Source organism: Poecilia latipinna, unplaced genomic scaffold, assembly GCF_001443285.1.
Source record: "Poecilia latipinna isolate Pla-1442-1.1 unplaced genomic scaffold, P_latipinna-1.0 Scaffold1022, whole genome shotgun sequence".
Classification (NCBI taxonomy): Eukaryota; Metazoa; Chordata; class Actinopteri; order Cyprinodontiformes; family Poeciliidae; genus Poecilia; species Poecilia latipinna.
This window is the reverse complement of record NW_015113638.1, coordinates 160,214-186,097: the sequence shown is the minus strand read 5'-3', so window position 1 is coordinate 186,097 and position 25,884 is coordinate 160,214. Positions and strand designations below refer to the sequence as shown.

The window sequence follows — 25,884 nt, the reverse complement described above, 5'->3', positions numbered from 1 at the left end:
TTTAGGAGGGGGAATAAAGCACAGCGGGCTAATTAAAGGGAGCAGAAGAAGAGAGACGTCTTCCTCATTTTGCCTGTTTGTTGGATTTGTTGAGGATCTTCATGAGGTTTCTGGACATGAAATACGGCTTCTGCAGGGATCCATTGTTGCGCTCCAGATCCTCCACTGTGAGAACAACAGTCCAATTTTAATCAGCGACTAACGGTTATAAACAGCGCCCTCTACTGGTCTTAGAATAAATACACCTCAGTTTTCTATCCTTTCTGCGTCGGCCTTATTTATTACATTTGCGATTATTTTAAACATTTCATTGAATTAAATTATTGTCCTGATTGTAGATGCACTGCAAAAACAAATTCTTACCAAATATTTTTATGTAGTTTGTAGTGCAAATATCTTATTATATTTGAAATAAGATCAAACTAACTTGCAAGTAATTTTTCTGCAAGACATAGGAACTTGTTTTGAGCTAATAATTAGTATTAATGAAAAAGTTCCACTGGCAGATTATTTCACTTACAATGTGGCAAAACATTTAACTTTTTCATCAATATTAAGGAATTATTTACTTAAAACAAGGTCCTATATCTTAGTTTATAAATACACCACAAGTTTAATAAGATATTTGCACTAAAAAGTAGAACAAAAATAATTGGTAACATTTTATGTTTTTGCTGCGTGCAGGCGGGATTAAATGAGAAGTTATTTTCTTTTAGCTAACCTAGCTACCTAAGCTAGGTTATCTAACCTTTCCTAGGTTAGGTAAGGTTAGCTAGCTAGCTAGCGAGATATTTCTCTGTGGTAATAACTGTTGACAGTACAGTAGTGATTTACTCACAGAAGCAGAGGAAGAGTGTGTCGACACACATGTTGTAGACGCTGAAGAAACCGTGAGCTATGAGGTAGCTACCAAACACCACAGTCTGAAACAACACGAACATACATGGATAAATATAAAATACAGCTGGGTGGTTAATGATAGACAATAGAGTGATCATCAGCTCACAATAATTGGCATCCAGTAGTAGTTGAGAGTTTCAGAGCGAAATGTGTCGCCTGGGAGTTTGATCCGCCCAGAGAAGAAAAAGAACGACAAAACACCTGAAGAGGAAAATAAACAACACTTAACATTTTTAGTTCTTGCAGGGACACATTATTTACTTACAATTAACATTTCTGTGAAATATAAGAGCTTGTTTTAAGGAAGTAATTCCTGAACAATGACCAAAAGTACAAGCTCCATTTATTTCACTTATAACATGGGAACAAAGTCATAAACAATAAAATCAGTATTAAGGAATTATTTTCTAAAAACAAGCTTCTACATCTTCCTTAAAAGTTACTTATTTCAAGTAAACTGAGTGTTTAAATGTGAAACTAAACAAAACTACTTGATAAGATTTTGTGTTTTTGAAAACAGAATCCATTTCCTCACCTACTCCTCCAACCACAAGCAGTTTTCCAAAGAACAGCAGAATGTCGGTCACTTTATCGAGCACCACCACCCTGTGAGGAGGAGGAAACATAAAACCAGAACCGTGTCACAAACGGCTGCAGAGGACGGAAACGATCTGATCACTTTAACGAGGCCACACCGCAAACCTTATGACGTTTCTCATGAGCAGACTGAAAGCGTTTTTGGCTGAGACACAGAAGTTCTTCCCATAAATAGCAATCTGACAAAAAAAAAAAAGAAGAAATATTTAGGAAACATTATCAGTTTTTCCTGGTACTGTCTGATATTTCTGTGTTACTGAGTGAACTGATTCCTCACCATGATGTAGGCGTTCCTGTTGATGAACTTTATAAACTTCTCCAGACACCAGAAGCAGCATTTTAAGCAGCAGAGGACAAAACGGGCACAAGGGTTTTGAGCCGCTGGAAATGAGACATTAAACTTTTGAACAGTCCCTCAAAAACAAAAATCTGTTTCATTTTCATCTAAAACTATTTATTTACAGCACATTGCCCATCTTAACATTTTAAATCAGCTGAAATGTACTTACATTTGGTCTTGTGGTCGATGTACTCCAGTATAACCCTCACGATTTGAACCAGCGTCAGGATTAAAGAACCGAAGGCGAGAGAGCCAACATGGTACCTACAATACAGAATAAACATCACAGATCCCAGTTTAAATGAGAATATAACCAGAAAGGAAACATGGTGACCACAGCGGGTCAATGTTTAGCACAGTAAAACATTTTGCAAAATAAATCTAACAAATCATAGTGACCTATGACGTCTTGAACAGGTTAAGATAGATTTATGGGCAACACATGTTTGTTACATTTTTGACACCAAATTATTCTTAAATAATTAGATTTTAGTCTGCTCAGCTCTGCCTCCTTCCAGAATGAGCTGTTCTAGGGCGTCCTGTCACTTTAAATCCAAACAAGCTGCTGCTGGCCACGCCGCCCCAACTCAACATTTACACTCAAATGTGAAAATGGCTGCAAACAGATGAGGAATTATACATCTTTGAAAAGCATTAGTAGAGCCTCCTGCACAGACAACAAGAATGCAGCAAGTCGTTTCTGGATGGTAAGTTGTCAACAACAAAACACTTGTCTTTTCCAGCAGCCATTGTAAGGCAGTAAGACCAGCTGACCAAATGTGCTGGAGCTCTTCTTGGGTTGCCAGGCGACAACTGGGGTTGCTAGGTAAGAGCACAGTGCCCCACTGACAGATTATTTCATTTATAACAGGAAAAATGTCTTGTTACAAGTAAAATAACATGAAATTGGAAGTGTTAAATTTTTTAAGATTAATATTAAGGAATTATTGACTTAAGAAAAGCTGCTATATCTTGACAAAAGTTACTTGCAAGTTATTTTTGTCTTATTGCAAGTGTTTTCAGAAACTAGACCAAAAATACTTGGTAAGATTTTGTGGTTTTGCATTTAAGGTTTACATTTAATTTTTTATTTATTTTTTTTAACTAGGTTCTTGGGACGCCCCGTACGCCTTAGCGCTCTGAGTGGTGGGCCATTTTTCCAGATAAAAACAGAAAAACAACACTGTTTCTGAGCACACCGTCTAACATTTAAATAAAACAGATTGTAAAACCTGATGAAAACATCAGATGGAGCTTTAATGTTTCTTTTACTTTAGAGGAATAATAATTTAACGTCGCTAAACTATAAATGGATTACAATCTCACTTTCAGTCGCAGAAATCTAAATAACTAAACTCTTTACATTACCTGAGTGTCCGCAAAAAGCTGGCACCCACTGGAAACATGGGGATGTCGTCCGGCTTGGTGAAGGCCCAGTAGTAGGAGGCGAAGGCCCCCGCCAGCGTGCACTGCCCCAGGGCGATGACGAAGTTCACACACCAGAGGAAGGCCACCGCGTTGTAAATCTGCAGGTTGAACATGTTCTTCTGGAAGAGACCTTCCTCGTTGTAGCTGATGAAGATGCAGCTGGCTGAAGGACACTCTGGGTAATGTGATGAGTTGAAAGTCTGACAGCAAGCCAGAAAGAAGTTAGTGATGAGATTATCCCTGTACTGAAAACGTATGAGGTCATGGTTCAACCTGAGGGTCACAGGTCACGTTGCCGGTGATGCTCGAACAGCCGCCGTGCGACGAATTTAGAGCCACCACTTTGTAGATGGGCTCTCCTGACGTGGCCAAGTATCTGCAGGTCCCAGTTCAGCCAAAACAAACACTGGAGCCCAACGGTCAGAGCCGGGCAGTAACTAGCTACATCTACTCAGTTACATTTACTGGAGTAACGTTTCTGAAAATATTCACTTTTAGGAACTTTTTACTACGCTGTAGTAGTAAAAAACTTTTACTTGAATCATTTTATTAAGAAGTATTTCTACTCTTGAGTAAAATTTCTGGATTTTCTACCCATTGAATAAAAAACTAACATGTTTTAACCAAAGCTTCACCATAAACAAACATAAACCTGCAGTTTTTGTTAAAGTTTTGTAAGTTTTATATTGAAAAAAAAAAAACTGATTTGGAACCATTTTATTTTACCTGAATTTTTACTTTTATGACAAATTCAGGTCCGTCCTTAAAATACCAAAATTTCCACTTAACTTTATATTTTGTTCTGTCTGATGATGTAATTTTTAAATATTAAAATGGTCGAGTTACTCAGTATTCGAGTAGACTTTTTACCAAACACCTTTTTACTCTTGAGAACTTTCTTAGATGGCGACTTTTTACCGTCACTTGAGTAAAAATGTGTTGAAGCAGTTGTACTCAAGTTAGAGTTCATACTCTGCCCACCTCCACTGACAGTAGCCAAAGGAAGGCATACAAAAATTTTACTCAAGTAAAAGTACTGAGTAACTGATAAAAACATCAATCATTTAACATTTTAAAATTATATTATCAGACAGAGCAAAACAAAGAGGAAATTTTGGTATTTTAATGATAAAAATGAAAAATATTTAGGACTGGAATGATTTATCACGATTCATAAATTTAGTGAACTAATTTAGTAAATGATTAACTGATTGCTTTAGTAAAGTTAAAGGATACATCGCGGTGGCGCCCCAGTAGGAGACGCAGACCAGCAGCAGAACAAATGTGACCAATGGGAACGCCAGGGAAGACATCATGTGACCAATCGCTCTGCAGGTAATAAACAGGAGTTAATGTCTCAAAAACAAACATCTTTATAAAAACAACATGTTCTGTTTGTGCATCTTGAATCGAAGCAGCTCAATCAGAAGAGGGTTTTGTGATGGGCATCACAGGCTGCGTTTCCATTACAAATATGCACAAAACTTTGTTAATATTCCACTAATGTCAAAAATAAAACAATTTTGCAAATGTGTTTTCATGAAATAAGAAATGCAATTTAATAATTAAATAAAATTACAACAAAAAAAAAAATCACATGAATAAGCTTGTTCATGCTAAAAAAACACACAAAAAACTCTCTAATCAACATTGCCAGGTTTCTATAAAGAAGATTTATTTTCGTAGTTCCAATTTGAGCAATCGCATGTGTAACATGTTTTATTTCAACAATATTACATTTGCTTATTTACTGTCGGAATGTATATTTTTAGTCAACAAGTTGTTTCTCCAGACATTTATTGGTGTTTTCAGTTCAGTTGGTGGTTACCATAGCAACCAGTAACTGACAGCTCCTCCCCCTTTTTTCTGTTGCCGTTGGTAACTGGTATGTATTAGAATCAGTTCTGTGTTTTCTTTACAAATATTATTTTTTAACATACATTTTAGACAAATTGAATCATATACAGTGTTTCATGAGTGATTTTGCTATGTTTTGCTTAATTTTGTTTTGAGAGGGTTAAAAATGCTAACTGCTCATCGGGAGCTATTGTTTTGTAGTTTATTTAGGGTTATTTATTACATTTTATTTAATATATAGGGGCAGAAGCTGCTGGACTGATGTTAACCACCATCTAGATTTCCTATTTTGTTAGAATAAACACAATGAACCTGAATGTGTCAGTCGTGAAATCAACCTACTGGACCTGAGACGAACAGACGGGTTATAGATGGTCAATGGAAACGCAGTTATTGACAGTCACCCAGGGCAGCAATAGAAATGGGGCGCACAAGCACCGGGTAAAAAAATATAACTCCAGTTATACCCTGAACAGGTTTTCCATTGCTTTTTTTCCCGCCATTTTACTGATTTCCAGTTGTGATTCGACTCACCTGCTGGACTCCTGAATGAGAGCGATCGCTATCAGGATTCTGGTTCTGAGGAAGATGACGGTGAGGAGGATGATGACTTCCACCACACAGAGGACTATCACTGAGGGTCAGAGAAATTATCCACACCAATCACTCACAGCTGCTCATTCAACAAGCATCATTAATAAAACTGTAGCTTTTGTCCCGTAATTTGAAATCTGCTTTTTTTTTTTTATTATTTACTCAGGGAATCTCATTTTAAAAAAAGAATGAACAGAAAACATCTTTAAGGAGATTTTTCACAACACTGCTGAAGAAAGTAGATGCTAGCAATAAAAGCAGATTAGAACCGCAACTAACAATTATAGTCATTTGTTCCAGACTTTTCCATCAGTTTATTGATCTCATCAGTTTCCTACTGACCCAAAACCTCAACAATTTTCTTAAAAACTGAGAATTAACTGAAAATGGAAAACGCATTTGGATTAAAACAAAACTAATCTTACAAATGGCCAGCCAGGTCTCCTGGACTTGCAGATAAGTCTGAAAGTTAGTGGTGAATCCGACGTCGGTGATGCTTGCAGACTGTTGTTTGTAGTTATCGTATTCCCAGTAGCAGTGCCAGATTCCTGCGTTGAAAAATTAGGGATTAATCAAAACATCGTAAGAAATGGAAGTTAAAATTTAGAAAAACAGCTTAAAATCAAAACGGCAATGAAAAAAACCCTTTAAAAGTGCCGTTAGCCGTTAGCTACAAGACAACAATAGTGCTGTAAATATGAAAGCAGCTGAATTTTTACCGTAAGCACCAGATGCCAGGAGTCCGATGATGATCAGCCAGATCATCACTGGAGCGATGAACCTCAGCAGCAGCAGGAACAGCAGACTGACCACCATGGCTACCACCAAACCACTAAAACCAGTAAGTAATAAAAAGTCGCATTTACCGTCATAAATAAGCAAAAATATTTCCAAATTAGTAACACAAACAAAATCCTGGAGGGACTGAAATTAAATAATTTTATTTAATCTTAAGAATTCATTGATAATTTAAGTTTGGTGAACAGGTTTTTATCAACACATTCTGGCACAACCAGGCCTTTAAGAGCATTAATGATTTTGATTTGGCCCAAAACAAAGATGAGTTCGACACCCCTGGATTAAAAACTCAAAAAAGGCCATTTGCTGACTGCGGTCTCATCTTTTGTCACAAATTATCAAACATACACTAAAGGAATACCATGTTTTAGAATCTTGGGCAATAAAATGTTTATTTTGTTATTTAAAAATGAACTGAATCAGCACAAACAGCAGTAAAACCAGCTGAACAAACATGCTGAAGCCCTGCTAGGTTGCTAGGTGATGGACTGGGGTTGCTAGGTAACGGCACAGTGCCTTGGAATGCGACTAGTTTTTGAAACTGCTTTTTTTTCAGATAACAAAAAAAACATTAACTTATTGTCAGAAATGGCTGGGTGTTTCTGGAAACAGCCGAGACCCATATGGAAGTACAAAAATGTCCAAAATGTTACATTTAAAGGGAACCTGTAATACTAAACTCACATCTGGAAAGTGAAATTGTGTTAGTCTAAGACGGTTTCTAAAACATAAAGTGGTAAAATGTGCAATTGGTGCAGCTCAGCTAAAACTCACACTAGAATCCACGGCCAGGCTGATGCAAAATCTTCAAAGATCCGGAGGACAACGTTTTTCATATTGAAGCTGTTGATTATGTCTCTAATGAGGAGAAATTCAAAGATAAGTTGCATTAAAGCTGCTCTCCTTTCAAACTGTGGATAAAAACCAAGACTTAACAACAACTAAAGCAAGGACGACATGGCGGCATTTATCTAAAACAGGAATGACCAACTCCAGTCAAGGAGAGCTACTGTTCTGCAACTTTTGGAAGCATCTCTGCTGCAACAAACCTCAATTATATACAGGGTTCATACACTTTTCCCACAGTAAAATTCAAAAACTTTTCAAGCATTTTTAAGGGAAGTTTGGTTTTTTAGAACTATATGAAGCTAAATTGGGGTCATAAAGTTCACTAATTTTTATTTTTAACTAAAAAAACAGAGATTTGAACGTGGAAAATAATTTTGAAACTGAAAAAAATAAAAAATTTGTAACTAAGAAAAATAATAAACCAGAAAAAAATAAGACGAGAAAAACAGGTAGTTTTTACGTTTTTTTCAGTTTCAAATTTTTGGTTCCAGTTTCAAAACATTTTTTAAATTTAGCTCCATACAACTCACCTGAAAACAAGTTTGCACATTTTTATTAAAATTTAAAAAAAACAGTAGCTTTGAAATTTTTTCCAGTTTTAAAACAGACATTTTTGAGCAAACTTTATGGCCCCGATTTAGCTCTATAAAACTTACCTGAAACAAGCTTAGTCTGATTTAACTTCAGACAGAGAGAAAAAAGTGTGTTTGTGTGTTTTTATTAGATTTCTGAAAGCATCTGGTTTCAACTGTAAATAAAGTTAATCCAAATTTAGGCTTTTTAAAAGCGTTAAATTGCATTTTATTACCAAACTGTGCAGTTTGAATATCAACCACTTACAAGGACTGTATACAGAAATCAAGCATTTTCCAAATCTTGAAAAGACCTAATTGACATGGAAGCATTTCAAGCACCCTGCATCTTGTTTACCCTCTGCAGAGCTGAACTGAGGCGTTTTGCATCTGAATTAGTAGCTCTCCAGGAACGAACACTTTACACACTACAGAGCCGTTTTTACATTAACCCATTTCTCCTTCAAAGACACAAAAAACAAGACGGACTTTAAAAAGTCTCCTTTAATCATCAGATTAAAGTAGCAGACTCAAACTACATCGCCTGAAATTAATACGTTTTGTGAGGCGTCTAGAGGCCGGCTTGCGTCCCTGAAGCCACCGCCACCCAGCTGCTACGCTAAAGCCGATGAAAACTCACAACCACTGACCGTGAGCTGGTGATGAGGAGCAGGGAGGAGGCAGAGAAAAGCTGAGGTTTACCATCTGTTGGTGCTGTAAACATTTTCACGGTTAGCGGTTTGTGTCTTACCCAGTGCCGTTCTTGATGAGGTTCGCCGTCTCGTTAATCGAGCTCGGCAAACCTGGGGTGTCGGCGAAAAAGCCGGGGATTGAGCCTAGTTTCTGGACGTCGGGGAAACATCTCCCCAACGCTAAAAAAGAAAGAAAAAAGAGATATCTGAATAAATGGAAATAATTTGTCTTTTAAAGTTGGTAAAACTGGTTAATGTTTAAACAAGATGATGCAGCCATAACATTGTGGGAATAAAGTCGTAATATAATGTCATAATCATAAAAGTAGACTTATAACTGTGATAAATTGAGGAATGTTGAGCATTCTGTGTTTATATTTATTTTACTAGTAAGGAAACACATCAGCTGAAGTGTTCAATACGACTTTATTCTGGTTAAATTAAAACTTAATTCCTGTATTATTACTAAAATTACTTTATTTTGGTAATATTGTGACTATTCTCAAAATATTACAATTCTATTCTTGTCATTTTGACTTTATTCTCGTATTACTACGACTTTATTTAGGTAATATTACTTTATTCTCGAAACATTATAGCTTTATTTCTTAATACTGTGACTTCATTCTTGGAATACAAGTTTATTCTCGTTTTGCCACGACTTTTTTCTGGTAATTTTCGTCTCTGTTCTCATATTAAGACATTATTTTCATAATTTTATTCATGTGTTATTTTAACTTATATGAGTTTATGCCACAATTGTGGCTTTATTTACACAATTTTATGACTTTATTCTTGTAATTTTCTCTTTTAACTTCTGTAATTTTCTTCTTTTTTATCTTTCTTGGCTTGACTTTACTACTCCGTCATACTCATGAATAATCAAAGATATTTTCTCACCTGGGGTAGTTGGTATGTGGAAGAAAGGACAGAGCTCTTTGCTCACAATTTCTGAAACGCTCTAAAAATGAGATCATTTATAGTTTTAAATAAACTAATTCAGATTTATGGTAAAAGAAAGCAACAAAAAGCTGTAGCTCACCAACTTGGTTGTTTTCAGGTCCAATGATGGAACGCATAAACTTTGATTAAAAACTTCATTTACTGATTTTCCAGGCATATAATCCACAGGGCTGACAGCCCAGAAGGTAGAAGGACATTTTTCTACACAAATCTGGGTGAAAATAAAATCTTTGTGTTAAATCAAGTGAATTCAGACAGCCGTAGAGCAAACATAAAGCTGGAGTCTGTACCTGCGTGGTTGGGCACTGCAACCCGTTCAGCGACGTCACCAGAATGTTCACAGACGACGCACATTTCAGAATATCGAAGTAGAACAAGTGTGGTTTGTCTCTGGAGGAGAAAATCAGGTTTTATTACAAGATTTGAAGCTGCCATACAGTAATCACACTCCTGAATCTTTTTCACTTATTTTTGTTTTACAGATTATAATAAAGTTCAATGTATTTTCATTAACTTTAAAGCAACAAAGCATTCTACAAAGTTCACAGAAAAACAAAAACTCTGAAAAGTGTGGCTTGCATTATTTTAGTGTCTTCAGTCAGAGGCTTTTTTTTTTTTTTTTAGATTTGTTGCAAGACTGACTGCTACTGGAGCTCCTTCTAGAAGTCGCCAGATGAGGTCATCACCTAATTTGCATATCTGGTAACGTGTAATCCAGGCAGTAGAAGAAAGGATTATCTAATTTGAATAAAAATACTATAAACTTTTAGAACTACAATTAAACTTTATAAAATAATTGAATAATGGCAATTTTATAATGTAAATAAATACTTTGTGATGGAGTATTAGGGGCACGCTGACATTTTTTTTCTTTTGAATTACAAGAACAAAGCAATAATATTATGAGAAGTCATACGGGAATAAAGTCATAATATTTCAAGACTAAATAATAAAATTAAAATAAACTCGTATGAGAGAAAACTCACAATATTACGAGAAAAAAGTTATAACACAAGAATAAAAATGTGATAATATAAGAATAAAGTCTAAATATTATGACTGTCATAATTCTATTTTCTTAGTGTGGCCCTAGTACTCCCTAAATCAGTTTCGTATAATATCAAATTTTACTTCGTGAAAGGTGGTTCCACTGAGCATTATTGAAGAGAGATATGCACTTCCTTTTTAGGTTTTTATTGGTGAGAAAATATTAAAAACTATCAGTTTGTTTCTACTTCACATCTCTGCATTACTGTGTGTTGGTCTGTCACATAAAATCCCCATGAAATAGATTGCAGTTTGTGTTTGTAATGTGACAAATTTGGGAATGCTGCTGCATTATTAGAAAAATATGATGAAAACACTGAGGACCTACTTGTTGGGCCCGATGCCACAGAACCAACCGGTTGAATTCCTTGGAAAGAGGACATGTCTGGGATCTCCATAGAGCCAAGCTAAAAGGAAAAACAAACAAATCAAACACTTTTTTTTTAATTTAGCCTTTATTTACCAGGATAAAAACCCACTGGGATTAAAAACATCTTTTTCATAGGAGTCCTGGCAGAGAGGCAGCAACACAAAAAAAGAAAAAGAAAAGAAACAAATCAAAGTTTGATTAAAAGCACATCTAAAATCTAAAATTATTATCCAAAAATCGGAAAACTTCATGTGGCTGCAGGAGTTTTTTAAGTTCCTCAATCCGACCACCAGGGGGCACTGCAGCTTGCACTTTCACGTTTTGACAACCAGCTCCCAGTTTCCAGGCCACACATACAGTAAACAAAAACACAACTAGAACCAGTTCATACCTGGACTTATTATTAATTCAAAATCTGATCCTAAATCAAACTGCTGCGGTTTGTTTGTTCTCAACATTTCCACAGATTTGTCCACTTTTAACAGATTTGTTAGCAAAAGTAAAGCAAATCCAAATTCGATTATCAGTGATTTTGAAACGTTTCCAGTGGAAATAAGGTTGTTGACACACATATTGTGGCAGCAGATAACCTAGTTAATCAGTCTGATGTGTTGACTCTAGATAAGAGAGCGTGGCCTGAGTGCTGGAATGAGATTGAGGACAAAGAAATAAAGACCTGCTGGCTGAACAACGACAGGAAGTTTCATTCACAGATGAGCGGGAAACACTTAATACAGTTCAAAGAAATAAAGGAAATCAGTGTTTTCTAGTATGTCCAAAACATAAACTCCAACATCTGTGAGTAAAACAGATACAGATCAGTGTAGCTCGCTTTTATGAGCTACACTGATCTTTTATAACTATATTTAACTGTTTCTGTTCTGATCATTTTTGTTGTTTATTTATCTTACCTCATTAGTTTCATTCCTTTCTGTGTTTAGTTTTAGTTTATTCTTATCTCCTGTTAATACATTTAGATCTGGATTCCTTTACTAGTGTTTTCCTTTCTGTCTATTGTTTGTTTAGTTTCAAGTTTAAATTGTTTATCTTCCATCTTCTCTCATTCTTCCACCCCCTTCTGTACCTACACTGCAAAAACTCAAAGCGTTACCAAGTATTTTATGCCTTGTTTAGACTGCAAATATATTAGTACAGTGAAACCAGAACTTTTCTATCAATATTAAGGAATTATTGACATAAAGCAAGCTCCAATATCTTGTTGAAAAGTTATTTGTAAGTTAGTTTTTTTTTCCAAGTGTATTAAGATTTTTGCACTGGAAACTAGACTAAAAATAGACTTTGTGTTTTTGCAGTGCGTTCTCTGCTCCTTCCTCATACTGTTAGTTCTCCATTCGTCCCGTTGCCCTGCTGATCCTTCCTGCTTCAGTTTCATAAGTCTTTAATTTCTCGTTAATAAATACAAAACGTCCTGAAGGAAACAGCAGGAAAACCTCAGAAGAAGAAATGAACACAACTTCCTTCTTCACAAAATGCAAACAAAAATGGAGTAGCGTCAGATTTTAGTGGCTTTAGGAGCAGAGTTCAGTTTTTTGGTTCACATATTTCAAATGAACCGAACTTTTACAGAAATGAACTAGTTGGATTAAAGTGAACTAAACGTGAAAGAACCCTCAAAATACAGAGGAACCATCTCCATTCTCCATTAAGCATTTTTGGTGCATCACATCTTTGTTCCTCTACATTGGAGGTGTCCAAAGTGTGGCCCGAGGGCCATTTGTGGCCCTTGCTGTGAGTTTGTGTGGCCCCCAACTGCAATTCAAGAATGATTCAACTGCAAACTTTTTATTTTTAATCAGGGTGTAATTATAAAATAACATAACTTTCTTGCAATAGAAAATGTTAAGAACAACACAAAGTTTTTTGAATTTGAATGTGAAAACTGCTCTACATGAACAGTGGAAGTTGTTCCAGAAACCTTTGGATCTTTTGGTTTCACTCACCTAAGATTCCTACGCCGATGTAGCCGAGGATGACGACCATGAACAGAATACAGCAGATTATATCCGTGCATCCTCTGTGGAGAAAATTTAAGAAAAGTCAGGAAGAATTTGAATATATCAGAATGGAATAAAATAAAATATCTTAAAGTTTCACCTTTTCTTTATGGGTCCATTAAAGGTTGGGTCAAACTGGGCCGGTTCACCTGGGAGCAGAAAACAGTCATTAAACATTAATCAGGGGACGTCACTGTTTATGGTCATTATCAAGGAAACGGTAGCAATGGAGACATCGTGAACTTTTAATCACTTTAAGGAAACGTACAGAAATGTTTATCAGTATGTACAAATATGAAAAAACTACTTCCTGTTGCTTTTTAAAACAAAGTGCTTCCTTGAGTTTTCAGGGTTAATAAATTACTGTGGAACTGAGTAAGGAAAACTTTTTAAAGCATGTCAGAATATTTACTTACATTTTTAACCAAGATACAGTTCAAGGTTAAAGTTTTACTGCAAAAACACAAAACGTACCAAGTATTTTTAGTTCTAGTGCAAATGTCTTGGTACACTTGAAATTAGACAAAACTAACTTAAAAGTAACTTTTTATCAACATATAGGAGCTTATTTTAAGTCAATAATTCATTAGTGTTGATGAAAAACTACTTGTTTTATTGGCAGATAAATTAACATAACATGGGAAAAATGTCTTGTTATAATTAAAATAATCTGCCAATGAAACTAATACTTTATTAATATTAAGGAATTATTTACTTAAAATAAGCTCTTAATTACTGCTGAAAAGTTACTTTTAAATTAGTACCCTTGAAATAAGACAAAACTAATATATTTGTACCAGAAACTAAACCAAAACTTTGTAACATTTTGTGTTTTTGCTAGTTATAAGTTTATTCTTTTTTCTACTCCTTCTTATTCAGGATTTTTTTTGTTGTTACATTCATATTCATTATTACGTGTATGAAATAAAACATAAAATAAAAATTTACTCTCCAGAATCTCGACATACTTTTCAGTGTTATCCTTTTCTGCATTTTGAAACAAAAAGTGTATTTTGGCTGCTGTATCCAATACAAAAAAGCAACCAGAACACTAAAACAAAGTGGAAATATACAAATCCATTATTTTTTTTAATTAAATGTACTAAAATTCTTTGACCTTGTAAAGTTCAAAACTACAATTTATGTTAGAAATCAAGAAGCTGTTGATTACTGGATGTGGAAACAGGAAGAGAGGGAAATATTTGCAGTTTGATCGCTTGAGCTCAGTCCTGACATGAAGGTACGATTTCTGCTCCAAATTCACATAAAAAGAAAATCACCTATTCCGCTCTGAAGACTATTAAACATGTTTCAAATACAAACAAAAAATACACAAAACATCCATTTATTTGTTTGTTCCATAAACTGACACCTTTAATTTTTTTAAAACCTCAGTTTCTTTTAAGCTGCATTTAAATCATGGTAAAAATAACTTGTTTTATCTTTTTACACATTGTTTTCAATATTGTTTGGTAAATAATAATAAAAAAAGTGTTTGTACACACATTTTAAAATATTAAGCACTTAATTCAAAAAAGTTTCAATAAGTTTGGCTGGATAAATATGGGCTTTGTTTCACAATTCAAGGCTAATTCTTATGCACATTTTTTCCTTCCACTCAACTTTTCAGGTTTCTGGACAGACAGCTCTCTTTGGCAATGACCTTGTTAACGTTTTAACGACCTGTAAAATCAGCCATGTTACTCATGACAGTCAGGCTATAACGTTAAAACTTTAAAGGTTTACTGACCTTACGCAACATTCAAACTGTAAAGGCTGAGTTTTCATTTACTGTAAGCCATTATTATAACTTATTTAACGTATAATTTAAGAGTTTTGGTTTTTGAACAGAATTACAAAAACTGAAATTCCTGTTTTATCATGAGATGCACCATTAGGGAGTTTGTGGGGAGTCGCGGTTGCTTCGTGGAATAAACGGTGAGTTTCATATTTCTGCTTTACAGGAGCAGAGCATTTTAAAGAGCGCTGCACGACATACTTTCCAGATGAGTGTCAAACATTTCCTGGTTTTAACAGAATAATGAGAAATGTTTATTTTAGCGAGCTGAGTTAGCTTCTCTCTCACCCCTGACAATTGGGTTAATGTGCAGGAAAAACCTGCTGAGTGAGTTTTTCCTCATACCAAATACAAGCAAAACTTGTTAATCATTTCACTGCAAAACCAAACTCGCTGAACGCGTCTTCATCAACAATACCAAAAGCAACAGGTGGATATTTTCTGTGATTCATGCAAACACAGGATGATGAAGTTATTCTTCCAAAGGGAGCGGCGGTTCGCCACGCAGCTCGGCGACAGCAGGCGTTTCTCACTGCAGCTCGGCTGTAATTACCTCCACTGGGACTGATTTGAATAGGAGTGAATGGAGACTGTGTCAACATTATTCTCAGAAATGTGCCAGAGGCTTCGAGTAGGATGCAAATACTGAACCAGGATGCAGGAAGTTCAGAGCAAACCATGCAGGTGCAGCCTGAGAACGTCTTAGATTCACAATTACAAGCAAACTTCTTAGGATTTAACCTGAAACAAATAGTTTTAAGGCTGATTGTCAGGGTCAAAATGTCACCACTAGGGAGGAAAGTCTCAAAAGACGTTTGTTAGAATTTAATGAAGTGGTTCTTGGAAGAGACTTCATATTTGATTTGTAGCTGGGAATAAATTGGCTACTTATCCAGTGAGTTTTACCTCAGAAAATATGAAACGTTTTGGAAACCAGAGATTTTTCTGATTTGTTTACTCAGTGGCTACAAATACAGGCTAATAAAAAATTCTTTGTAAGTTTAACTTATCAAAGACTAATGAACTAAAATTACATTTTGTAACCAACATAACCAATAAGATATAACAGAAGCTATAAATAAAGTGGATTAAAGTGGATATTGTGGGGGTTTTTCACGAATAATCAGGAGTCACATTCCGCCAGACATAAAAAATAAAAATAGAAAAGATAAGCTAATCCAGTAAGCAGATTTGCATGAAATCCACTTACCAGACAGTACAAAAAAAAACAAAAAACTAATTTTACTAAAGCTATGATAAAATTGAATATGCAAGGTGGCCATATTGGATTGGAGATAAAGGTTGGTGATGTTCTGTGACTTTCCCCACATTGAACAGATCTTTATTATGTGATGTCATACTGAGCTGACAGCCATTTTGGTAGGTATCAGTAACTAGCTGTCATGATAGTTGCTGTGGAGTTGCTACAGCAACAATTAAAAAAAAGCCCACAAACAATTTAAACAATTTAAATACATTACAACTACTTGAGCAATCTACCCACCTCTGTGTAAAACTAGGATAAATATTAGTGATATTTACTGTAGTACTTGCTGCCCAACTAGCTAAATTAGCTTAACTAATGTAGCTTTTATCTGCTAGCTAAGATGGACATGTAGCCTACGTGTTTGTTACTATATGAACTTAATCTGCCGGCCACCAGAACCCTGTTATTCACATAAAACATTGATTTTATGCATCTATAGATTGCAGGCCTTGAAACTCCTCCATGTTGTACGCACTCTTCATGTTCACCAAATATTGAATTGAGTCATATGATGAGATCTGAGGCAGTTTGTCCACATTCGTCTCATACGGGTCGACCCAACAGCAGCTAATTTGTTGATATATATTCCTCTTGTACTTTGGTCAAGAATGTGAATATTCTTTCTTTTTGGTGCCGTGGTTCATCTGAGTTTGCCTACCAAGATGGAGCTTGCCTCTTATAAATAAAAATGTAATGCATGATTATACAACCCATAAAATATTTTTTATGAAGGACTGAAGAAAGACTTGCAGTAAGATTTCACCATGAGGGACAAAAGTCTGAAAGATCAAAGTTTAAGTACTATAATCTGTAGAGCCACAGCCGTCAAACTGTGGGACCACTGGTGGCACTTTGGTTGATTTCAGTTGTACTCTGAAGAAATGTTGGTAGTAGTTTGGTAAATACGTACAAATTGGCAATATTTCATTCACTTTAGAGATCAAAACTCAAACATGTTTCAGTCTCTGGATGGAAACCAGTTGGATTTGTTAATCTCTGTGAACTAAAGTAAATACAAGCTAATAATTATTATAATAATAATGTACTTTCTAACACTAAAGCAACATGTTTGCTCATGAATCTGTATGATATTGTTTGGGAAAAAGATTTAATGAAAAGTGCAAAGTATTTCTACTTTGGCTACTAAATGTTATATGTACGGCGGCCATATTGGATTTTGAGGTTGGGATTGAGAAACAGAATACCAACTGGGGGGGAGGGGTTTAGCTACAAACTTGGAAACCTTAAACTTCTGAATTAAAATTAAATGCATAATTATTTTTCAACCAACCAAGTGATCAAGAATGTTTAGTTTTGTGCTTAATGTTATCAGAATGCCAAAAAAGTCACAGTATGGTTTTAAAACGGGCCTAATCGAAAAGGAAGTTAATTTTGATTAAAGTAGTACAAGTTCTGTTTTATTCTCTGTTTAAGATCCATAAAAAAGATAAAGGAAAAAGAAAAAAAAAGAAACTCTGAAAAAGCAAAGAAGAAATAATTAAAAATATAAACTTTTCCACTGACGTTGCTTTGCGTCCGGAGCTTCATATTTCAGTTCTGCAGACAGTCTGGTGTGTGTTTAGAGTAAACAATGATACTCGCTCACCGTGTTCCCCTCCCACGGATATAAAAGATATTTAAGTTTTTTATGTCCTTGTAAAAACCAGAGAGAAAAGCTTTAAAACCTGCGAACTTTGGATCTCAGTCAAACTGCAGAGCATTTTTACAGCTGAAATCAGAGATCAGTGACCTTCACTGAGGAGGAAAGACTTAAGTTTCTAGTTACAGAAATGCTAAATGTGTATAATGATTAAAAATTTTGGAAAATAAGGCTCTGATTTAAGGACAGAGGACAAAAAAGTTTATCAAACCAAGTTGATTTAAATATTGTCATAAGAGAAACAAATGTGAGAATAGTGTTACTTCCCCCCATGTAATAAAAAACCTTTATACAGACAGAATAATAACTTAGCTTACATAACGTATATCATCCAACATGCTGGTCGAGGCTTAGAAACAGCTTTAAATTCATTTTTATTATTTTATTCTTCATCAGGGCTCAAGTCTGAGACTTTTTATGTACATTTTGCCGCCAAATGTCCTCAAGAATCAAATAAACTTAGATTATGAGCTTCCTCTTTACACACCCATCATGTTAGCAGAGTTGACTCGTTTTTAAAAAGTGGAGATTCGGACACATTTCAGTTCTGTGTGGAGTAATTTGACCCACTCCGAATCCAGACTTTGACTAGGCAAATCAAAAAACCTTTATTTTTGGTTTGCTTAAGCCATTCAGAAGTAGCTGGTTTGGTTTGGATTATTGTTCTGCTTCAACTGGTTCAGGGCTGAAACGATTAATCAGATTAATCAATTATTGAAATAATCGTCAACTGATTTAATAACCGATTAATTGTTAATTGGAGTACAAATACACAAAAAAAGCTAAACTGATGAAAGAACATCACACTCAGCAGTAGCTAAACCAAAAAACGTACGAAAAAAATTATGTACATTTTACATTTAAGATAAACAAAATTGGTAAATTTATTCTACAAAAATTCCTCAATTAACAGTTCCATCTTCAAATTGTGTTTCAAAAATCTCCTAAAAACACTTTTTTTCATGGTTAATCAAAGAAAAGAAAAAATCAACTCTTATTTCCTTGTTTTTTCTAGAAAATTTCTGAAATTAATCTTAAAATGTCAAGTTTTTTGCTGGAAATCTACAAATAATAATAATAATAATAAATTTTTACCTAAACTGGCCCTAATAGACCGTTTTACTGAACACCACCTTTTTGGAGTCGAAATTTTAAATCCAGAACATCAGATATTTGGAGACTGGATCTCTCAGTCACATTTTGACAGAAAGCTTCTAATTACCGCACTAAAAATACTGATTTCCTGTCAATACAACTTTAGAAATGTGTATACGTTTTGGCCTCTTAAGTAAAATAAATAAAACTTAAAACTTCGGGAAGAGGAACCTGAGGGAACTGACCCTTCTCTGTGTTGTTTCATGCTTCAGCTAGCTGTGAAAAAGTCAACAAACACTCCCTGCAGGTAAATATCCAGGTGAGACCTAAATAAACTTCAGCTCATTAAACACATTTTGTATGCAAGGTTAGAATCTCTCAGTGCATTAAATTTAGCATTAGCTGCAGCAGAAAGGAGGAAAGAAAATCTATTTTTATGTCTTAAAACACCGCTGGTACTTTAAGATGGTCAAAGGTTAAATTAGTTTAGTTATTTTCTGTCCTTTGGAGCCATTTCCTGTTTAAATCCTGAATGGACAGTAAACAATCTAACTGGGAATTTTGCTGAAACGGCAAAGAAAATACATTTGTATCGCAACATGGTTAATATAGCTAATGATTCGAGAAGTGTAAGCTTAAAACAGCATCTAATGTAAATTAAAATTTTAATGATTACACTGGTTATATACTATGTGGGTTGTTTTTTATTTTATTTTTAAATGCAGGTATATTTAAAGAATCAGTTTCCAGAGAGACGCTTGGAGGCCGCGTCATTGGTCAACTCAAAACATTTCTTCTTCCAGTAAATGTTTGATCCTCCCTCTGTTGTCCTGCGAGTTTCAATAGAGGATCAAAGTGCAGAGAGACGCCTTAACTTTATACGTTTCCGTCTCATCCTTCCTGCAAACGCATGTCCTAAGGCTTCAGGGCTAATTTACAAACGATTTGCTGAGATTTTAATAAGCTGGTTTGTGTTTTCTGACCTCTGATTGGTTAATAACTGCAACACAGCTGCACATCAATTCAAGCTGGATTCATAAAAACACCCGGTGGTGTTTGAAAATCGAACTTTCACTGCAAACACAAAGTAATTTTGGTGTAGTTCAAGTGGAAATATCTTCATTTTAACTTTTATAATAAAGGAAAAGGTACTAGTTCCACCGGCAGATTGTCAACTACAACTTTGTCATCAATATTAAGGTTGAAAAGGAAAAGTTTTTTTTTTCCAGCAAATCTTCGACCATTTTTTCTTGAAAATTTCTGAGACTAATCAAAGTTTCTGAGTCTTTTCTAGAAAATTGTCAACTTTTCAAATTCAGTGATCTAGTTTTTTTCTGGAAAATGTCTAAGATTAATCTCAAAATTTAATTTTTTTTAGTAAATTTTCAACTTTTTAAACTCATTTTTTCTAGAAAATGTCAAATTAGCCTAATAATTTATTTTTTAGTAAAATTTTAACTTGCCATACTCAGAAATTTCCAATCATACACTGGGGGTTTTTTTATAGAAACTTTCTAAGATTAATCACATAATTTCCTTTTTCTTTAGCACATTTTTTTCTAGACATTTTCTGAGATTTTCAGGTGGAAATTTACTCCTTTTTTAATCTACAAAAGCTACAATATGCTGTCTATAGATCAATTTAGCACAACTGGATAAAAAGTAAAATTAAATATTTGCTTGATATTACTGTGATCCACAAACTGTGATAATTTTACTTTAAATTCCTTTCAAATTACTGCGACCTGCCTTTTGAATTTATAATCTAATCTATAGCAACTGTTTTTGCTTTAAGTTTATTAAACACATATAGTACATGTGTGTGTTTTTATGAACTCAAAGATTTGTTAATTTCCTAAATAAATAAATCTTCATGTCATGTTTCACATTTCCTCAATCATAAGTCATCTTATCTTATCAGTAGTCCTTGACCCGCGCGGTTCCACAATCTTGGAGATTTTAAGAGGAGTTTGATGACGTAAATTACCGAAGAATACAATCATGTAGTTTTCTATAGTCCAGTAAAGTACCAGTTTAGAAAGACACACCTTGCAAAATTACATCCTGCTGAAAATTAGAAGAAAAACTGTAAAGTTAAACACTTATTCACTGCGTCTCTTTGTTTTTAATCTGTATTGTTATGGTTTTATTTACTAGTAACAGTCAGTACAATTTTTAGTAAAATTTATGATGATAATTAGTCAACATTCAGTTAAATTTACTTGAATAACTTTTTGAATAACTATTATAAAGTATCGCTACTCTTACTTGAGTAAAATCTCTGGATTCTCTACCCACTGTGAGAAACTTCATTGAACAAAGAATAAATTTGTTTTATTAAAAATAAATACAATAAATAAATAAATCATCAGACACACATGCAGTTTTGTCTGTATGTGTGTCTGATAATTTATAAGTTTTGAAAACTAATTTTCCCAAGTTTGATTTTGAAAGATATTTATTTAGAAAAAAAAAGTCCTTGCTATTTATATGAATAATTTTCATTTTGGTCTAAGAAATACTTAAAATGCCAACATAAACTTTAAATTTTTGTCCATCTGATGATGAAATTTGAAATGCAACTTGTTTTTACTTGAGTAATTTTTTGGACAGCTACTTTTTACTTTTACTTGTGGAAAATATATGTTGAATTAATTTTGAGATTAATTTCAGAAATGTTCCAGAAAAAACCCTGAAAATTTCTGAGTTTGAAAGGTCAAAAATTTACTCGACAAAAACTGAATTTTTTTACTTTTTGACCTTAATACTGATGAAAAGTGAAACAATCTGCAAGACATTTTTCCCCATATTATGGAAGTTAAAACGTCTTGTTCCACTTAACTGAGTACAATTTAACATTTCACTCATTTCTAAAACAATAGTTAGGATTATTTGTTGGTTCAATTCTAATTCTGAATATATTTAATTTTAAAAAAAGTTGCACCAACAGGACAAAGATTAACTTTAGCTAAATGATAAATTTCCACTTTCTCATATTAATTTAAAGCTGCCTCGTCTGACACAAGCTAAAATATTCGCCGAATAATTTCAATAAATTGATATTACAAGCATTTATAGTTGGACGAATAATTAAAAAACAATGGAGAATATGTTGACTGAGCGTAAAAATAGGTAAGCTAGCTCTGAAAGTGGGACCTTCTATTAATGTGACTCCATATGCGCCGAACAAATTTAGTGATACACTGGCTGAGTGACTTTTAATTACATAGTTTTTTCTTTAAAATGGACAAAAAGGATGGATTTGACTTTAACTTTTCACTGCAGTCTGTTTGAGTACAACCGGAAAGAAAACCACCTCTATCAAACATGTTTTTGAGGTTACTCTGCAAAATTAAGCAAATAATTAAGTGGTTATCTTGGTCAAGTTAAAGGGAATTCTTTAATTACATTGCATTTTGGAGTAGAGAAGATAGCAACAAATTAAATGTGAACACACTAAATATGAAGGTGGGAATGCATTCCTGTTAAAACTGCCGCTGCTCAGTTTCATTTCCCCATCTCACCTTCTGTCTCGGGCTTTTCTATAATCATTCTGTTCTTCTCTCTGGTTAAAAACAACAAGCAGGTACCAAATCTAATAGAGTGTCAGTATTTCATAGTGATGGGATGTAACTGTACTTAACTACAGTTTTTATGTATCTGTACTTTACTTAAGTAGATTTAAAGGTGGGTACTTTCGACTTCTACATCATCATTTGTACTTTCTGCTTCACTACATTTCTATTGACTCTTTGTAACTACGTCACTTAATCACTCGAGGCGCCATGATGGATGTCGGAAGTGAGGGATGGGAGTATTTAACAGAGCAAATTATTTTCCCAAATTGTTTTTGCCATTTTATTCGTGGCTTTTACTTGCTGGAGTCGAGCTAATTTGTCTGTGAACCTAACTCACCTGGTTGGAGCTCACAGACGGCGGTATTTACAAAAGTTTGAAACAGCTAGCTTAGAAACCGACCCGTACCTCCTCCTTCCTGACGTGTTTATGAAATTACCGACTCCACCTGACACCACATGATTTATATCAGTATGTCATAAACCCCTTAGACCGGAGCAGCATTAAAAACGTACAAAAGATGAAAATCTACCAGTTTTTTTCCTTACATGCTAGGCTACACTGTTTTCATGGTTACTGATGGTTAGAATCGTACTTCTCCATAATATGATATTTGATATGTTTCTAATAATACTTACTTATAAAGTATATGAAGATTAATCTTCTTACCTTGTGAAAAGTGTTTGCTGCAAATCCGCAGCGATGATAATGGTATTATCACACCATGGACTGACAGTCATTATGATTAACGGCTGCTACCCATCGCCGCCATCTTTCCTCATTAAACGTTATACAATAAAATCACAAGTTTGGTTTCTATCCTTGTCTGTTTGGGCAGCTGACCGCGCAGCACCCTGTGACCAGTTTTACTGCGAAATCAACTAAATAAAAGCAATATTATGCTATCAGATGTGTGTTTTTGACAGGCTTTACCGAAGCACACTGGTTATTTTGACGTCCGTCATGGCGGAGCGGGCTAAGTTGACAGAAGAGAGTGACGTCACGTGCAAAGCGATGCGTTACATCCACGTCGCATTGCGCTTTTTTTTTTATTAGTTTGTTAGTTTGAAAGTAGTCAATGGCGAGAGAAGAACAGGTCCACTGAACCACTGCAAAGCAGTAAAGTACCGTTAGACCCTCATTCAAGACGAACAAGGCGGACACTTTGTACTAAGTAGACCACTGCATATTTGCTTATTGTGACGGAACGCAAAACTTTTGCGAGGTAACGTTGCGATGAGGCTCACTGACAAACGAGCCTGAGATAATAAACATATTTTACGCAGATAGTAAACATTTTTAATTAGACCCACATTTCTGCATTAAGTTTTTTTTTATTGCTCTGTAATCTAATCAAATGTCCTGGTTTCATTCGCTGTAAGCTAATCATCATTACAATTTGTGGGGACATTAATATGTATGATGTGTTTAACTTGTGAGCTGACTTAAGTATATGAGCTTTTCATAAATATTCAAATTTATTGAAAATGACTAAGGAATGCTAGAGTGACGCAGGTCATCCGTGAAATCACAAATCTAAATTTAAACGGTGTCACAGAGAGTAACCACATTAAAAACATGCTTTATTATCTGCAGGGTTGTTCATTAAAATGGCGCATTACTGATGTATTAAAATTAAATACGATAGGTACACTTAATTATATTATATTAGCCTTTAGGTAATACATTTAGCAAGTATTACTTTTAATACTTTAAGTATTTTTAAAAGCCAGTACTTTCTTACTTTTACACAAGTAAAAATGTTAATGTGGTACTTTTACTAGAGTACATTTGTGTCTGTTTATTTGTACTTTTACTTAAGTACATTATTTGAGTACTTTCTCCACCACTGGTGTTTCAATACAAAAATAAAAACCTTATATCCAATTTAGTTTTCTGCTATGTAAATTAAAATATTACTACTTTCAGTATACATACTCTGAACATTATGCAGTGTGAACCTGCCCTGAAAAGACGTAGTCCGGGGAAACTAACGGCCGATGCCGACTCACCGTATTCGGAGTCTGGCCTGTCCTCTTCTTTTTTCCCCATGTTCCTCCGCCTGCCGTCCTCAGGTGCTCCTGCTCCGAACAAAACCGCTAAACCGGACAAAACAAGACGCTAAAACTGGACTAAAAGTGGCTCCGCTGCGTTCGAAGAGACCATGGTAACTAAGTAAGGAAATCTTTTCCTTCCTGGCAGTTCTAACTACGCGGTGACGACACAAACGCACCTGCTGTGGGACGCGCACCTGAAAGCTCCGCCACAGATAGTCAATGGGGAGAGAAGTATCACTCCTCCTCACATCGAAGCGAAGAGAGTGGAAACTTATTATATCGCTGTTTGTGTAATCCGGGGACTTCTTCTGTTTAATTTAATTAATTGACTGAATTTAGTGACAGTGTTTGTGCTGTTAAAATTAGAAAGTTGTATTTGGAGGCCAATTAAACATTGTTTCCATGGAAACTGAATACGAATCAGAGAAGAGACATTGTTGGCCATGACCTAATTTCTTAATGGAGTCTTACTGTTGCTTACAGAGGAAGATCATGGCAAGAAACCAATAAACAATACATGTAAAATTCAATAATATTTTTTTAATTAAAAAAGAAAACAAGAAATATGATTTCAATCTTAAAATTCTAAAAAGTTGAGTTTTGAGGTTGTGGACTACAAATTTTTTTTTTTGAAAGTTGTGGTCAGATTGCTCAATTTCGAGACCAAACACGGTTACCATGGAAACTGAACATGGGTCAGATAAAAAATATTGTTGACCATTCGCGGACTTCTTAATCGAGTCCTGAGGAGGATTATGGCAAGAAAACAATAAAATAAGAATTACGACTTTCATATTAGAATTCTGAAAAAAACAAGTTTAGTCTCCATGGTTACTCTGGTTGGGCTGCACAGTGGCGCAGTTGGTAGAGCTGTTGCCATGCAGCAAGAAGGTTCTGGGTTCGATTCCCGGCCCCGGTCTTTCTGCATGGAGTTTGCATGTTCTCCCTGTGCATGCGTGGGTTTTCTCCGGGTACTCCGGTTTCCTCCCACAGTCCAAAAAACATGACTGTTAGGTTAATTGGTCTGTCTAAATTGCCCCTAGGTGTGTGTGTGTGTGTGTGTGCGCATGGTTGTGTGTCTGTGTTGCCCTGCGACAGACTAGCGACCTGTCCAGGATGTACCCCGCCTCTCGCCCGGAACGTTAGCTGGAGATAGGCACCAGCACCCCTCCCGACCCCACTGAGGGACAAGGGTGTTCAGAAAATGGATGGATGGATGGGTTACTCTGGTTACCATGGAGACTCTGGTTACCATGGAGACTGAACATAAGCCACAGAAGAGATATTGTTGATCATGAACTAATTTCTTAATCTGAATTGTTTACAGAGGAATACTGGGGAGGTGGAGGGGGGGCCTAGAAAAAAGAATTGTGATTTTAATCTTATAAGTCTAAAAACATAAATTGAAT

The 25,884-nt window shown here is 35.1% G+C and overlaps 1 protein-coding gene across 2 annotated transcripts; it reads right to left on the bottom strand.

The window, feature by feature from the left end:
- slc44a4 (solute carrier family 44 member 4) lies at nt 1–24,682 on the bottom strand. Of its 2 annotated transcripts, XM_015050993.1 has the most exons (23): nt 24,431–24,682; nt 13,123–13,171; nt 12,969–13,042; nt 10,966–11,044; nt 9,881–9,980; nt 9,670–9,801; nt 9,528–9,588; nt 8,687–8,807; nt 8,586–8,591; nt 7,289–7,372; nt 6,436–6,548; nt 6,142–6,264; nt 5,657–5,756; nt 4,502–4,594; nt 3,539–3,641; nt 3,206–3,465; nt 2,007–2,101; nt 1,775–1,878; nt 1,603–1,676; nt 1,436–1,506; nt 1,007–1,101; nt 839–923; nt 1–165 (listed from the first exon to the last, which is right to left on the bottom strand). In XM_015050993.1, exons 1-23 carry the CDS (start codon nt 24,468–24,470, stop codon nt 65–67), a joined length of 2,163 nt encoding a protein of 720 aa, XP_014906479.1. In that variant the 5' UTR covers nt 24,471–24,682; the 3' UTR covers nt 1–64. The 2 variants fall into 2 exon arrangements, with proteins under 2 accessions (XP_014906479.1, XP_014906481.1); XM_015050995.1 differs by lacking the exon at nt 8,586–8,591 and having other exon boundaries at nt 24,431–24,681.
- Between the last annotated feature and the right edge of the window lie 1,202 nt (nt 24,683–25,884).

Coding starts and splice junctions, on each gene's coding strand:
- slc44a4 (XM_015050993.1), bottom strand. CDS start 24,470: ATGGGGAAAAAAGAAGAGGACAGGCCAGACTCCGAATACG. Junction 6,265..6,435: donor CCTGGCATCTGGTGCTTACG/GTAAAAATTCAG, acceptor TTTTCAACGCAG/GAATCTGGCACTGCTACTGG. Junction 1,507..1,602: donor CTCATGAGAAACGTCATAAG/GTTTGCGGTGTG, acceptor TCCTCCTCACAG/GGTGGTGGTGCTCGATAAAG.